General features: G+C 36.6%; 1 protein-coding gene across 1 annotated transcript; it reads left to right on the top strand.

Moving 5' to 3' along the window:
• The first annotated feature begins 5,441 nt into the window (after nucleotides 1-5,441).
• On the top strand, nucleotides 5,442-13,973 carry LOC137716815 (putative disease resistance protein At4g27220). Its single transcript, XM_088698665.1, has 5 exons — nucleotides 5,442-5,754; nucleotides 8,856-11,233; nucleotides 11,595-11,960; nucleotides 12,045-12,707; nucleotides 12,828-13,973. The coding sequence occupies exons 2-5, from the start codon at nucleotides 8,858-8,860 to the stop codon at nucleotides 13,623-13,625; spliced, it is 4,203 nt and encodes a 1,400-aa protein (XP_088554791.1). The 5' UTR covers nucleotides 5,442-5,754; nucleotides 8,856-8,857; the 3' UTR covers nucleotides 13,626-13,973.
• The last annotated feature ends 2,682 nt before the right edge of the window (nucleotides 13,974-16,655 follow it).

Here is a 16,655-nt window from a genome sequence, read left to right as displayed (position 1 = left end):
AATTATCACTTTTTGTTGTTCTTGTGGGGGACTTTTCATGATGTGGATATCTACATCATGGTGGGATGGTTTATGGGCCTCAATTTCCATCACAATCTTATCTCCAACCCTAAATAACCAAACTACTTACTGTTTGGGCCTAAACACCTTTTGAATAATTTTTAATGTGTGAAGTGCGCCTTTACTTGTAGCCCACTACGGCACTATCAGTGTGGTGTAATGTAATGGGAAGATGGGGGAGGACAAGATGAAACTCTAACAACCTCACAAATTTTATTTTTCTATTTTATACTAGCGATATTGAGGGAGAGGAAATTAGACTTGAGATTTTAGATACAGAATAAATACTTTTAACCAACTAAACTGCTTTGACATCGCAAATATGATTGCATTCCTTCTCTAGATAATAAAATATCAAGATAATCCCAATTATTCGGAAGATAATTATTATGATTATGATAATTACAATAATATAAATAATTGGAAGAGAGCTTGATATTTTACTCATGTTACAATCTAAAACTTTGTTTATTCAATGGTCCCAATTGCTTTGACCAATAATGTAAAATCGGATTTAAACACTACCCTTTTAAAAAAATAAAAATTATATAGATTATTCTAATTTATTTTTATGGAATTATCACTTTTTGTTGTTCTTGTGGCGGGACTTTTCATAATGTGAATTTCTCCATCATGATGGGATGGTATATGGGCCTGAATTTCCATCACAATCTTACCTCCAACCCTAATTAACGCATTAATTAGAACCAGGATCCTCTTCTAATCTAAGGATGAGGATCCTCATGACCAAGAGATGTGGACCGTTAGATTTTTATCCAACGGCTACAAATAGGGGGTCCCTTTAAAGTTATAATAATTATAACTGTTGGATTTTTATCCAATGGACATGTATTGGTCATGAGATGTGGAAACGCGTGTAAACTGAAGAGAAGGTATGGAAACGCGCATGACTGACCAAAAGTGAAGGAAACTTGCCAAAAGTTGGAGAGATTTTTTCAGCGTACGAGATGATATATCACGTATTACTATAGAAATGGTAAGATATGTATTTTAAAAAATTAATAATTTATAAAATAAAAATTTTCACCACTTGCACAGTGACACGTAATGTATCATCTGTGTTCTCGTCATAATAAAAAATTTCTCCAAAAATTAAAGGAAAAAGTAAGGGGAAAAGGGAACGGTTGAGGGGAAGTAGGGCCTAGCCTGATGGGTTGCTGATCACCCATGTGCAATCCCAATTGCATTATTTTTTTGATCGAGCCATATTTACCCGCACTATTAGTTGATTTAACGGTTTTAATTTAAAATTATTTAATTTAAAATTTATAAAAATTTTAAATTTAATGGGGTGAGATTGAATATGATAAATTCAACAAAAAAAACAAAAAAAAATCCAACGGTCCAAAATTAAGAAACTGCAAGTATATGCCTAGACCTAAAACTTTGATCAACTTCTCAGGGTTCTAAATGGGTATACAAGAATAGGAACGATCGGTTCCAATGTAGCCAAATAAACTCAATTTTCTGCGACATTTTAGGAAGCCATCTATATATAGACGGATGATTCAGCCTGCTATAATCACTTATTATGTTTCATATTTATATGTATATGTCTGCTTTTCAGAGTCTTTCTTGCAGTTTACTCTTATGTGCACTCTGGCATGCTAAATTTTAGCTAAACCCACAGAAATCATGAAAGAACCAAATTTATTCGGGTTCGGGGTGCAATGATGAGTCTGGATGGCTAATAGAAACGAGAGGGCTTTTTTAATTCTTGTGATATTTTGATGGTTTTTTTTTTTTTTCTTTCTATAACGATACTTTACTTTGAGGGGAGAATTTGGGCTAAACTAGATAATATGTCATACATAAATAGGTATTGAACTTGTCATTTATATAAGTCGAACATGAAACTTGTCATTTAGTAATATAGAAGAGTATCATTGGATTATAGTGTTACTACATCTACAAAGATCGTTAGAACCTTTCAAATGTAAAAGATTGTTATTATGTTTTCGCGTCTTTCGTTCCAACTTTAATATTGTGTCATTTATAGATTATCACATGAGCAAAATATCCAGTTGACTTCCAATTATTTATATTATTATAATTATCATAATCATAATAATTATCTTTCGAATAATTGGGTTTATCTTGACATTTTATTATCTAAAGAAGGTGTTGGAATGCAATCACATTTGCGATGCCAAAGTAGTTCAGTTAGTTAAAAGTATTTACTCTTTATCCAATATCTCAAGTCTAATTTCCTCATCTTCAATATCGCTAGCACAAAATAGAAAAATAAAATTTGTGGGGTTGTTAGAGTGTACTCCCCCCATCTTCCCATTACATTACACCACACTGATAGTGCAACAGCGGGCTACAAGTAAAGGCACACTTCACATGTTAAAGATTATTCAATAGGTGTTCAGCCCCAAAAAGTGTGAGTAATTAATGGGATCAAGATCCTCTCCTAATCTAAGGATGAGAATCCTCATAATCAAGAGATGTAGACTGCGGCTACAAATAGGGAGTCTTTTTAAAGTTATAATAATTATAACCGTTAGATTTGTATCCAACGGTCCACATCTCTTAGTCATGAGGATCCTCATCCTTAGATTATGAGAGGATCCTGGTTCGCCCTCCAGCTGGATCTCTGGAAGTTTCCTCTGATTTCTATCACCCATCCAATCTATCTGACTATTCACTCCACTGATTTTGCTCCACCTGCTGACCACCCATTTCAATTCCTTTTTTTTTTTTTTTGGAAACATTTTCAATTCCTTATCCAAAAGATAATAACAAAATAATGAATAACAGCATGTAGGCATGCATGATCTTAGGCCTAGTTAGGTGGCTTTGGCATCTTAAATGTGATTGCATTCGAACACCTTCTCTGGATAATAAAATGTTAAAATAATTCTAATTATTCGGAAGATAATTATTATAATTATGTTAATCATAATAATATAAATACTTGAAAAGACATTTTATACCCACTCATTCCACGTGTCTATCATCTTTTTCCTTTTTCTTCGTTGTTGTGCCCTCAAGCTGGACCTCTGGAATTTTCCTCTGGTTTCTATCAGAATTGGATTCTCTCCTGAGTTCGGAATTGGATTCTCTTCTGAGCACAAGCTCAGGAGATTGCTGACCAACGCATGGAATTGGATTCTCTTCTAAGTTCGGAATTGGATTCTCTTCTGAGCACAAGCTCAGGAGCTTGCTGACCAGCGCATGTGGTCTGTTGAATTTTGATCCAACGATTATAAACAGAGAGTTTCTTTAAAAATTATAATAATTATAACCGTTAAATCAAAATCCAACGATACTTTGATCAGTAGGCTCCTGAGCTTGTGCTCATAAAGAGAATCCAATTCCGTTTCTATCACCCATCCAATCCATTTGACTCATCATTGCACTCCCACCAATTCCTCTCTCCCTCTCTCCCATGCGTCATTTACTCTCTCATTACACTCAGACTCCCCCATCTCTCAACGGTCACTCTCTCTCATACCATCTGTCCCCCTCTGCAACTCTCCTTCTCCCTCTCGGCAAAACCGAGAACCACCACCGTATCACCTCCAAACACCACCCAAACTCACCCAAAAGCAAAGGGGTCAAGGCGGTGGACAAGTGTGTTAATGGTTTTGTGTTCTTCTTGATAATTGTATGTGTCTATGCCCTCATGATATTATGAATTTATGACATATCATGGGATTGTTTGCGATATGACATATCATGTGATTGCTAGTGTTGTAGTGTAACACTAATCTGGGAATTTCACATTTTCTCCTTCTTTCTATGCTTTTTGGGAAAAGGATCCCTTCGGATTTGTTATGCGGTGATCATAGAGATCCTCACATCCCAGCCGTTCAATATGTATTGGGTGGTCAATTTTCGTTAAATATTATTTGTGTTTAATTTAAAATGATAAAAGTTAAATGATTTCTGATCACATGATAAACGATAAACGGTTAAAATGTAAAGATTCTTAGGATCTCCACGTAATAGATCCAGAGGAGATCCTTTTCCTTCTTTTTGTAACTTCATGTGCCATTTGGGACTGAAGTATATAATAGTATAAAAATTGAAGATATTTCTAAAAAAAAAAAAAAAAAAAAAAAAAATTTATCATTTATCATTTATCATTCCTTTCATCAGATATGCTTTTTGGCATTACTACAAGTTTCAATTTTTTTGGAACTCATGGATAATTTTTTTTTTTTTAAAGGACAATTGGTGACAAGTCACAGTTATTCATTCCTTTTGGAAACCGAAAAGACTCACAGAAACATTTCAGCCTCTCATACCCATAGTCAAGCAGACTCACCAGCTATATTTGTTGATGCATTGAGTAACTTATTTGACTTTAGTTTTCCTAACCTAGTGAATATGTTAATTACTGCATTCTCTGCCTTTTTTTTTCTTTTAAAAAAAATTTATTTTCTTATGAATTAAAATAAATAAAAATCTGAGAATAGAAATTTTGGAAAGAATGAGTGTAAATATACAACCCATATTATTCATTGTATGTAAAAATTGATTAAAAAACTACGAATGTATCAATACATTAAATGAGTCATCAACTTTCACCAAATCAATAACTTATAACTAAGAATGTGAGTAAATTTTGGTATAGGTGTTATACAAGTGTTGTTTTACAACAACTGTATGTAAGTCTATTTTACTCAAGATTATAACATAAAAAACACACATCTGTGAAGTTTGTTTTGTTTAAATTTGGGAGTTTTGCGATTTTTAGATTTATAAATAACAAAATTTTAATTTTTTTTTTGGGTTAATTTTTTAAATTCAGATTATCTTGTACATTCTGATGAGAGAGTGAGTTGAAATTATGATTTGTTTTTTTTTCATTGTATATAGGCAAAAGTTGGTTCAAGCTTGAATTAACAATTATATCTTTTCAAATTCCATGTTTGTAGATAATAATGGTGCCTCATACAACGTTCACTATCTAGCTAAGAATGTTGGTAGTGGTGAAGTCCTGCTGAATAGCTGAAAAAACGTCCTCTCCAATTGGTACAAAATCCGACTCCAATCCACACAACAATAACAACAATTAAAACAAAAAAAAAAAAAAAAAAAAAAAAAAAAAAAACTAGGTAACCCTACTCTATCATTTTTTTTTTCTTTGTGGTATAATTCTATTGTCATATAAATTTGCTTCATGTGTTTCAATATTTTTATTTCCTTTCCTAGGATGCTTCCTTAACAATCAACAAATATTGGACAAAAGCTTTTAGCGTTGAAGCAAAATATTTTTGCCTAATTTGGCAAACTCTTTGTATCTTCGAAACACGATATCTCTTACAATTTTTAATCTCACAGCAACGCGCGGGCATAACTTTATGGGCCATCCTAATTTGTGACCTGCATCTTTTTTTAATTGACCTTAGTGAAGTACACAATTTTACATGCAGTTTAGGGCCCATTTGATAACCTAGTTTTAGAGTACACATGTTGTTAAATTAGAAGAAGAATATAAAACTTAGTGCTTTTAGATTTCTTAGTTGTTTTTGCTTTTGGTTAGCAAATTGCAATTGTATCCAGAAGAACTTGGCAAGAAAGAAAGAAATTATTACGTACTCCCCCTTCTTACTTCATTAGCTTATTCTTAATTTACAGAACGACCGATTTGCATTGGTGCTCCAAGGAACGTAAATATTGAAGATCAACTCACTTCATCCATAACCAATAGAGCTAAGGGTACGATCTTTAATTATCACCATATTTGATTTGAGTTGGAATCTTGGATCTCATTTATGGCATTTGGTTTGCTTCCAAATTTGGTGCCATGCAAGCTTGTACTTTTCAGTCAGTGTATTGATTATGTATCGTGTTTATGTTAAATCTGCAATAGTTTAGTGCACATAAGTGAAGAAATCTTGAAAAAGAATGAAGAACAAATCAGAGAATTTTAGAGATGAAATGCTTGAGCTAATAGTAGCAGCTCAGCATCCTTCATACAATTTTATCTCTTCTCCTTCACTACCAAACAAAGACAATTACTCTGAGCCCTTCAATCTAAAAAACTAATTTGGTGCAGACACTCGTCTAATGAAACCAAGTCCACACCTAGTTCACTAACAACAAAGTAACACTAGCAGCTACATAACACTAGCCTAATGGAATTCAAGCAAACAAACACAAACAAATTTCTTGTGTTCCAAGTTGTAGGATCAAAACCAAATATCATTTAGCTCCAACATTCCCTTCTAAATGGATTATGCTTTGACTCCAAGCAGTCCTCTCAGATAAACAAATCTGTTTTTAGGCAGAGTTTTGTTGAAAATATCTGCAGTCTGATCTTCAAACTTGCAATACAACAACTCAATTGTGTTTTCCAGCAATGCCCCTAGGATGAAATGAAATTTTCTTTTAATGTGTTTAGTCTTCTGATGGAACACATGGTTTTTAGTCTTGGTTATTGCATAGTTGTTGTCACACATGAACGGTGTGGCATCCAATTGCATTTCCCGAAAATCCTTCAAAACAAATCTAAGCCATATAGCTCGAAATGTTGCTTCAGCAGCACTCGCATACTCAGCTTCTGCGATGGACAGTGCAAAACTTTGTTGCTTGACTGAAGCCTAAGAAAATATCCCATATCCAAATGTAAAGACATAATATGAGGTACTTCTTATATCATCCTCACTTCCACCCCAGTCACTATTACAAAAGCCAGTTAGATCTGCATTTTCACTTTGTATACCTGAGTCCAAAATCCAAGGTTCATGAGATGTATCTGAGGACCCTTTTTGCAATTTCCATGTGAATCTTTGTTATACTATGCATAAATCTTGATAGTAGGTTTGCTACAAACATGATATCAACTTTTGTTGCTGTCAAATAGAGTAGACTGCCAACAATTTTCTTGTACAAATTCTCATCGGTAACTTCAGTTCCATCATTTTTACACTTTTTCATTTGTAATCAATGGGGTAGCAACTGACTTGCATCATTTCCTTCCAAATTTCTCAAGTAAGGTCTGTGCATATTTTTGCTGATGTATGAAAATACTACTGGATTCTGGAATCACTCCAATTCCCAGAAAGTGATGAAGAAATCCCAAATTAGTCATTTCGTAATGCTTCATCAAATCCTCTATGAGTTCAGAAATCATAGCTTCATTGCTTCCAATGAACACCGCATCATCGATATAGATAAACACAATTAGCTTTTCTGAGCCTTTTCCCGTCTTTGTATAAATTGTTGCCTCACTTGAACTTTTTCTGAAACCTCTCTTGCTGAAGTAGTAGTCAATTTTACTGCACCAAGACCTTGGTGCTTACTTCAGTCCATACAGTGCCTACCTTAATTTGAACACCTTCTCATCTTTATTTGGAACCATAAAACATTATTCCAATATGCTATTGAGAAAAGCTGAATTATGTGTGGCCAAAGCAATTAAAGTCCTAATAGTGTCCAACATTGCCATTAGAGCAAAGGTTTCATTGAAATTCATTCCAGGTTGTTGGAAATAACCCTTGGCAACTAGTCTTACATTGTTCTTTTGTACGAAGCCATCTAGATTCAATTTGGTCTTTTAGACGCATTTCACACCTATCACTAGTTTGTCCCTTGGTCTATTCACAAGTTACGAAGTTGAGTTTTTCTCAATCATACAATTCCATCACTCATTGCCTTCTGCCAAGATTGGTCATTCTCAACTTCTTCAAAGCTTTCAGGTTCCACTATACGATAGTTGCAGGTTGCATAAATCTCACTCAACCTCCTCATTCTTAATGAAGTTGATCCTAAGGGAGAGTCTTGCACTTCTAGGTCCTCTCGTGTTGAACTTAAACGTTGGGGAGACTAAATTTCAGACATAATTTCACTCTCAGTTTGTGTTTCACATTCTACTTCGTCAAGTCTAAGTGGTACTAAGATGATATCTTCAATCTTTTTATCCCAATTCCTAACAGCTTCTTTATTAAATATGACATCCCTCAAAATAATCACCTTGTAAGTTTCAAGATTGAAAAATCTATACCCTTTCTCTTAACTCCTATATCCCACATAGATGCATTTCGTGGTGTTGTCTTCAAGTTTGTGTCTCAATTGTGTTGGCATCTGTGCATAACAAATAGAACACCCTTGGATGCTTCACACCAAGTTTCCTACCACTAAATGCTTCAAAAGGATTCATTTTATCAAGTGTCTTTATTGGACATCTGTTGAGAAGATAGACTACTATTTTAACTGCCTCACTCCAAAATGAATGTGGCATCTTCTTTTCAAGCAACATGGATTTTGCCATTTCAATCGCCGTCTAATTTTTCCTCTCTGTAATACCATTCTACTATGATGAGTAAGCAACAGTTAGTTGTTTCTGTAGTCCTATATCCTCACATAACTCCTTGAACTCGATTGAGGTATATTTGCCACCTCTACCACTTCTAAGCTTTTTTATTTTTAGTCCACGTTGTAGTTCAACCATTGCTTTGAACTTTTTGAAAACAAAAACGCTACTCTTATCACATAATTTTACCATAACTTGTATCATTTCTCTAATAGAGATAAAAACCAATTGTGTTACTGGGCCCCACTTTATTAAAACATAATTAATATTCAAAAATTACAATTAAATACCAAAAAAACTAGAGTTAGTTTCTAATCTTAGACAATGTTTTATTCAAAAAGTAATCTTTTTCAGGAAGTGGAATAGAATTTTCCGTTTTTCATAATACGTTTTGAAATGTACTGTGTTTATTTATAAGTTGTTGAAAGATTACTCCTAAGTCAATTAGAAAAGCAAAGTATTTCTTGAGCTCCTTTTTTCTAATTTAATTTGTATTCATCAGCAGGCATGGAGATTGTTAATCAAATTGTCGGAAAAGTTGCCGAGTATGCACTTGAACCAGCTATACGCCAAGTGGGTTACCTACTTCACTGCAAAAGAAACCTCGAGAGTCTACAGACTCAAGTGAACGAATTAGGTGCCGCTAGAGAGCGGCTAGAGCGCGAGGTTGTTCGAGTTGAAGAAAAAGGTGAAAAAATCCACACTGACGTCCTGAACTGGCGGAAAAGCGTGGTTGAGATCACCGAGAAGGCGAAGGAATTATGCAAGCCTGATACGCAAGCAAAGATGAGCTGTCTCCGTGGGGTTTGTCCAAACCCGGTGCTCCGTTACAAGCTAGGCAGGAGATCAACAAAGTTGGAGCAGGCGGTTGTTGAGCTCTACGCAAAAAGAGATTTCGCTATCATTTCGTACAATGTCCGCCCACAAGAGGTATCCATGGTATCTGACAAACAGTATGAGGTATTGGATTCGAGGACTTCAACTGTAAAGGAAATCATGGATGAACTGAGAATTCCTAATACCGACCTGATTTTGGTGTATGGTATTGGAGGCGTGGGGAAGACCACACTGGTTGAAGAAGTCCTTAGGCAAGCTCTAAAAGAAAAGTTATTTACTGATGCGGTTATGGTAAGAAGTGTGCAAAATCTGGACCTTGAAGGAATTCAAAAAGAAATTGCCAGAAAGTTAGGTATGGAAGTTTATGAAAGCGAAACTATGTCAGAAAGAGCACTTCGTCTATGTAACAGGATAAAAGCCAAGAAAGTTCTTGTAATTTTAGACAACATTTGGGAAAGCATTGACTTGCAGAGTGTAGGACTTCCTTGTCTGCCGACTTGTAGAATACTGTTGACATCCAGAGCTCGAAAATTGCTATCCTCAGAGAAGCGGTTGCAAAAAGACTTTCTGCTTGAAGTTTTAAACGAGGAAGAAGCTTGGCGTTTATTTGAGATGAAGGCAGGTGGTGTTGTTAAAAATCCCAATATACAAACTGTGGCAACTGAAGTAGCCAAAAAATGCGGAGGTTTGCCAGTTTTGGTTGTCACAGTCGCAAGCTCTTTAAGAAATAGAAGTACTTTACCAGTATGGAGGGATGCCTTGAGATGCCTAAAAGTGTTTGACAACGAACACTCAGCCGAACACAAAGCATACTCGGCTTTAGAGTGGAGTTACAATCAATTGGATGATCAAAAGCTTAAGCCCCTATTCTTGATATGTGGAATGTTGGCACGTCTTGGGGGAGCCTACGCTACTTTGACAAACTTGTTGAAATATACAATTGGTTTGGGTTTGTTTAATAACATTGACTTAGTGGAGCACGCACAATATGCATTGCACTCGCGGATTGAAGAGCTTAAAGATTCTTGTCTGTTACTCGAATCTGAGGATAATACATCATTCACAATGCATGATATGGTACACAATGTTGCCATCTCGATTGCATCCAAAGGCCAACATGCCTTATTAAGAACATATGGAGATGAGTTGAAGGAATGGCCAAACAATAAGGATTTTTTGGAAAATTGCAAAATGATCTCTTTGCCTTGCAAAAACATCCCTAGGCTTCCTGAAGTTTTGAAATGCCAACAACTGGAGTTTTTTCATTTGCAATATAATGGTGACTTGCTTGAAATCCCAGGTAACTTTTTCGAGGAGATGAGAAAGCTTAAAGTTATGGATTTCACCAATGTGCATATTTGGTCGTTACCTCCATCTCTTCTGCTCCTAGAAAATCTTCGTACATTGTGTTTGGATCAATGCGTGGTGGGAGACGTAACTCTAGTTGGACAGCTATCGCAAATAGAAATTCTCAGCTTTAGATATTCCAAGCTTAAAGAGTTACCGAAAGAAATAGGGAAATTGACTCGTCTTCGACTGCTGGATTTAAGCTGGTGCTCTGAGCTCAAAATGATTTCACCTAATGTTATATCAAGTTTGAAAAGTCTAGAAGACTTGAGAATGAAAAACAGCTTCAACGGATGGGTGCCAGAAGGAATCACCGGAGAAACAAGTAATGCTAGCCTTTTGGAACTGAAGGACTTGCCTCGTTTAGCTGCATTAAGCGTACATGTTCCAGATGCTAGCAGTATTCCGACAGACTTGTTCACAGACAAGTTAAAAAGATACGAAATATTAATCGGCACTGCGCCAAAATGGGACGATGTGGATGAAACCCTCAATACATTGAAGCTCCACCTCCCAACTGGCTGTGAATTGGACCACGGTCTAGAAATGTTGTTGAAGAGGTCATGTGAAGATTTGTACTTGGATGGGTCGGAGGGAGCTGATAATGTTGTGTACCACTCAGGTAGTGAAGATTTTCAACAACTCAAGCATCTCCATGTGAAAAACAATGCCCAATTTACACATATCATTACTGAGGAGGTATGCCTTTGGTGTCGTTCTTTCCCATTTATGCCATATCATTACTTCTTTGGTATATCACTCAATTTTCAATGTATTACTCAATTTTCGTTGGTGAATTTACACATATCATTACTTCTTTTATTTATTTATTTGAGCGATATAATTTACAAAGAAAAATGAAACAACCACCATAGAACTTCTAGATTTTGTCTGGCTAAATTTACATATATTTGATCATTTGAAGTGGTTGAGTTTTATCTAGTGTGTATCAAGAAATATATGTTGGTATAATTTTTTCATCTAAAGATACCATTTGACTAGATAATAACAATTAATGTGAATTCTCTTCTCTTAAAAATCGAATGTACAAATACTGCAGGTTGTGTTGCCGAACTTAACAAGCTTGGTGGTGGATCAATGTACTGGTTTAACTTTTGTGTTATCGTCTCCCATGGCTAGGAATCTTGTACAACTTAAAAAACTAGAGATAACCGGATGTGAATCAATGGAAGAGATAGTTTCAATAGAAGAATATGGTGAAGAAAAACCGGATGGCATGTTTTGTAAGCTACAACATATGAAGCTAAGAGATCTTCCAAAACTCTCTAGATTCTGTTCAGTAAGCTGTAATGTCCAGTTTCCATCTTTGGAGAGTTTGAAATTAAAGAATTGTACAGAACTGAAAGGATTTGTCTTTGAACCTAAACTTGAGACTGAAGAACTATACTTTCTTTTTGACGACAAGGTAAAATTATTATACTATTGTTTCTCTTTTATTGATCATTATTCTTATGTCTAATAATTTAACAATTTTGTAATTCGAAAACAGGTAGGGTTTCCAAAGTTGGAGATATTGTCCATCTTTGGGCTATCTACTTTGACTACAGTATGGCGCAACCAACTTGATCCAGACTCTTTCTACAAACTTAGAGATGTTGAAGTTATCGAATGCCATAGTCTAATAAGCATCTTTACACCTAGCATTGCAGGAAGATTGAATGCTTTAGGAAGTTTATTGATAAGTTCGTGCAGTTGTTTAGAGGTGGTTTTTGAGATCGAAGAAACACCTTACACCTCTACGACTCAGTTGAAAATGTCTGGTTGTGAAAATCTAGATTCGGTATTTATAGATGACTGTAAGAGTTTGAAATATATTTTTCCATGCTCAGTGGCTAGAGGTCTTCAGCAACTACGAGAGCTAAAAGTGAAGTTCTGTTCTGGAGTGGAGGAAATAATTTCCAAGGAAGAGGGACTAGAAATGATGCCGAAGTTTGTGTTTCCAAAATCAACAAATATTGAATTTATCTGTCTAGCCCAACTTAAGAGCTTCTATCCAGGAATGCATGCTTCCGAATGGCCGCTACTCGAACAAGTGAATGTGAAGGAATGTGGTAAATTGGACATTTTTGCCTCTGAAATTTCTAGTTTCCAGAAGCATGAGTTTGGAGGTCTTTACACTCCAATTAAACACTCTCTGTTCTTAATTGACAAGGTAAAAATACATTACACAATTTTCTTAAACGAAAGTTATCTTTTCATGCTAGTTCATAGAAAAAATCTCCTTCTGTCGTTATTTTTGTCGTTTATCATTCATGCGTTGGCAATATTGCAGGATGTATCATTCCCCAACTTGGAAAACATGAACTTAGGCAGAGACATGGAGATATGGTGTGGTCCATCCTCATCACAGGTGTTTAGGAAACTAAAATCGTTGGTGTTTGAGTACTCCGACCAGAAAGTTTCTTTATTTGAGAATAGTGTACATCCAGATGTGACCTTCCCACATTTAAGTGTTTTGAAGCTTAAGGAAATGCGGAAGTTGATGCATCTACACAACGAGAATTTCCCAGGGGCAGACCCAGTTTTTCCAAACTTGAAAGTTCTACATGTGGTTGCTTGTGCTGCATTGAAGGATCCGGTGTTATCTGCTATTCCCTTCAAGAATTTAACAACTTTGGAAGTAGTTGGTTGTCATAGGTTGAAATATTTGACAACTTACACAATAGCCAAAACTTTAAAGCGGCTAAGAGAAATGACGGTTGGGCATTGTAAAAGAATGAGAGGAATAGGGGCAACGACATCAGATGCAGGAAATGATGGTGAGATTTGTTTTAGCCAGTTGCAAAGTTTGAAACTTTACTCTCTACCACGTCTGCAAGATTTCTTCTCTGGAAATTGCATTGTCAAATTCCGATCCTTGAAAACCGTACATATATACAAATGCCCTGAGTTGAAGATTAACTGCCTTGAGTGGAAGAGTTCCCCAGAACTAGGAGTGCAGATAACAGAGGAGGTAGTACGAGATTATTATTGGTGTCACAAGGACGACGACGACGACAATGAAGTTGATGCAGATGGTGGTCTCGGTGATGGTAATGAATCTAATGATGATGTTTACGGTAGATGGTGATGATATTTCTGGTGACGGAAGCTATGAAGATTCTAATGACCATCGTGATGGTGATGCAGATATTGATAATGGGGGGTGGTGGTCGTGGACGGAAGCTATGAAGATTCTAATCACAGCACGACATATCTCAACGTCAGAATAAAGCTCCTAGAGCCCCACATCGACTATGCACGAAAGCCGAAGACTCCTCAGCTATAAAAGAAGATCATTTCCCTACATAGAATTAATCCCTAATGCCATTATAATACTTAAACTTGTCATTAGAACTTGCTAATGATGATTATGCTTAGACCATTGTGTCATGTAAACTCTATATTATTATTGAAAAATCATCTACCTTCGCGGACATAGCCCAACTTAGATAACCAGAGTAATCGTGCAAAGGTCATAAACTTGACACTTTATTTTGTTCCAAAGTATCTCCAATTTTGTGCATCAAGATTTGGCGTCGTTTGTGGGAAACGACACTTATTCCTACTCTCATCAGCTTTGTCAAGCTAGTATCCATTGTTTGGACGCTCTTCTTTGATCAGGTATCCCTCTCCAACATGGGGAGCCAAGGAAGCCATAACACCCAGAACGACACCTCTCTCGTGTCTAGCATGAAGCAGTGACTGAAGGAAAGAAAGAAAGTTGCTCTTCAAGCTAAGGTCGAGGAGTTGAAAGCTCAGAACAACAAATAGTAATCAGGAATGAGATCCTCTATGAACAACATGGGAGGCTCTTCGAGATGTTCCACGAGACTTGACATACCTCTTCTTACAACCCTAGCCTAATTAAACCCTAGCCATCACATGGGCCTTCACATAAGTAGCTAAAAGACCAAAACAATATGGGCTTTGAGACAAAACCGAAGGCCCGAATAAAATTAAGCCACAAAATTCAATAGTGGATTGCACGTTGGGAAACGTCCACCTATCCTGGAAGGCTCTTCCATAATTAAGGTTTTCTTCTTTTCTTGGCTAAGCCAAACGTGTTTGTTTTCAAATTACTTATCACGCATGTGTATTGTCTTTCTAATAGAGATAAAACTCATATGTATTGGTTGGCCCTACCAAATATTTGTCACCTGACTCACCTCTTATGTGAAAGAATGTTTTAATCAATTTAAAAGTATTCTAAAACAATTTCACAATCATGTTAACTTTAGCAATCATCACCACTTGAACCTTAAGAAATAATTTCGCAAACGTTATTCCATTGTCATGTGAACCTTAAGGGCTTGTATGGTAGCCTAGACTGGATGCAGACTTCAGATATGCCATAATTTCACAAACGTTTTTCTGACATGCCCCGGTCCCGATATTCCCCGAATACCAGGATAGGCACGTGCTGGCCGACACCCGAGGGTGACGAAAGCCATTTATTGAGTGCAAATGCTGAAAACAAGGGGTATATGAGGTTTAAATATAAAAGAATAATTAATATGTATTTAAGGAACATGTTCAGAGTATACAACTAACTAGAACACTAAAAGAAATAATATAAAATTGAATGAATAAAAGAATGGATCCTACACCAAGAGGTCTCGAAGATGCCGATGCGTAAGTGCCTTGACGTCGGGATTGTACGCCTCGATTCTAAGTCCTGAAGGGGGCGCAAAACAAACATGAGTGGACCAAGTTGATATATATATATATACATACTAAAACAGTTATCAACATACTAACCTCCAGGTTTTATGAAAACACATATATAATCATAAACATAGGTTTTCTGAAACCTAGCATGTCGTGCAATGTCTCAAATCAAAACTTGTATATATAATAATCACTAGTGAATGTCCGATAACTCTTCAGGCCCTATGCCGGCTCCCCGTCTTTGAGCAAACAGTCAGAGGAAAATACACTTTAGGGCCCATGCTGGCTCCCCGTCCATGTGCTAAATAGCCAGAGGAAACACACTCCAGGCCCTATGCCAACACCAAACCGTCGCTCGGGACGGATCGGAATCTATCCTTACGTCCCGTAGCGGAAAGGACCACTAGGTAAGTACAAAACCAGTGAACATACATATATTGAAAATGAACTTCATAGTATAAAGTCATCCATCATCTATACTATAAAGAGGTGTTCTAAACATGTTCTAAATATCATATCGTCATCCATCAGATATTCTATAAGAACATGGGTTATAGGAAAAATAGTAATAATTCAAACTAGCCTCAGTAAGCATGTTATCTCGAAAAACGTTTCATAAAACATAATCATCAAATCATGCTTTTCATGTATGCATTTCTACTATCAAAACATGCATTTTTAAAAGGGGTCCACTCACAGTACTTCGCCGTCGAAAAGCCACGCCATCTAGCGAAGAAGGAAAAACCATAGATAATCGCCCCTAAGCACATAAATGGTACATTTAGTCAAAGTAAAGTCAACGCTGACCGTTTACCGGGTCAACGGTCAACGGTCCGGGTCAACGGGTCAAACCAGGTCAACCGGGTTTGGGCTTAGGGTTGGATCCGGGTTGGGCCTAAAAGGTTTGGACTTGGGTTTAGGTTTTAAAAAGGATTGGGTTGGGTCACAAAGGGTTTAGGGTTTAAAGGTTTGGGCTTAGAAGGGTTTAGGGTTAACAGACCGAAGGCCCTAGTTTTCCCAAGGCTCGAATGCCTGTTTTGAAGAGGTTTAGAGTGATCGGGCTCAAGCCCTTAACAAAAAATGGCCCAAAAGGCCTTATTTGATTTGAAACAATTTAACTAAATTAAAATAAAAAGGAAATGGGTTTGGGTTGGGCTCGGCAGGAAAGGCCCAAAGGCCTTGGGTTTGGTGGGTCACCGGATTCCAAGGAAGGAGAAGGCCGGATTTCGGCTGGAGAATTTCCAAGCTCCGATGGAGCTCAAAACTCAACCAAAACATGTCATTCAATATACCAAATTGAAGCCCCGAAGGTAAGGAATCGAAATATACCCTTGGTTTCCATCATCGTGGCCGGAGTTGGTCGAAAAACAACCTGGAAGCCATGGGTGTCCGCCGGAAACTGGTTAAGATTCAAATAAGTATAACTTATTCAATACTCAACGAAATTGGG

This window comes from Pyrus communis, chromosome 8 (assembly GCF_041283825.1).
Source record: "Pyrus communis isolate YQ-2024b chromosome 8, ASM4128382v1, whole genome shotgun sequence".
NCBI classification, from domain to species: Eukaryota; Viridiplantae; Streptophyta; class Magnoliopsida; order Rosales; family Rosaceae; genus Pyrus; species Pyrus communis.
Note: the sequence above shows the minus strand (reverse complement) of the source record. Positions and strands in the feature narration are given on the sequence as shown.

Coding starts and splice junctions, on each gene's coding strand:
- LOC137716815 (XM_088698665.1), top strand. CDS start 8,858: ATGGAGATTGTTAATCAAATTGTCGGAAAAGTTGCCGAGTATGCACTT. Junction 11,234..11,594: donor CACATATCATTACTGAGGAG/GTATGCCTTTGG, acceptor CAAATACTGCAG/GTTGTGTTGCCGAACTTAAC. Junction 11,961..12,044: donor ACTTTCTTTTTGACGACAAG/GTAAAATTATTA, acceptor ATTCGAAAACAG/GTAGGGTTTCCAAAGTTGGA.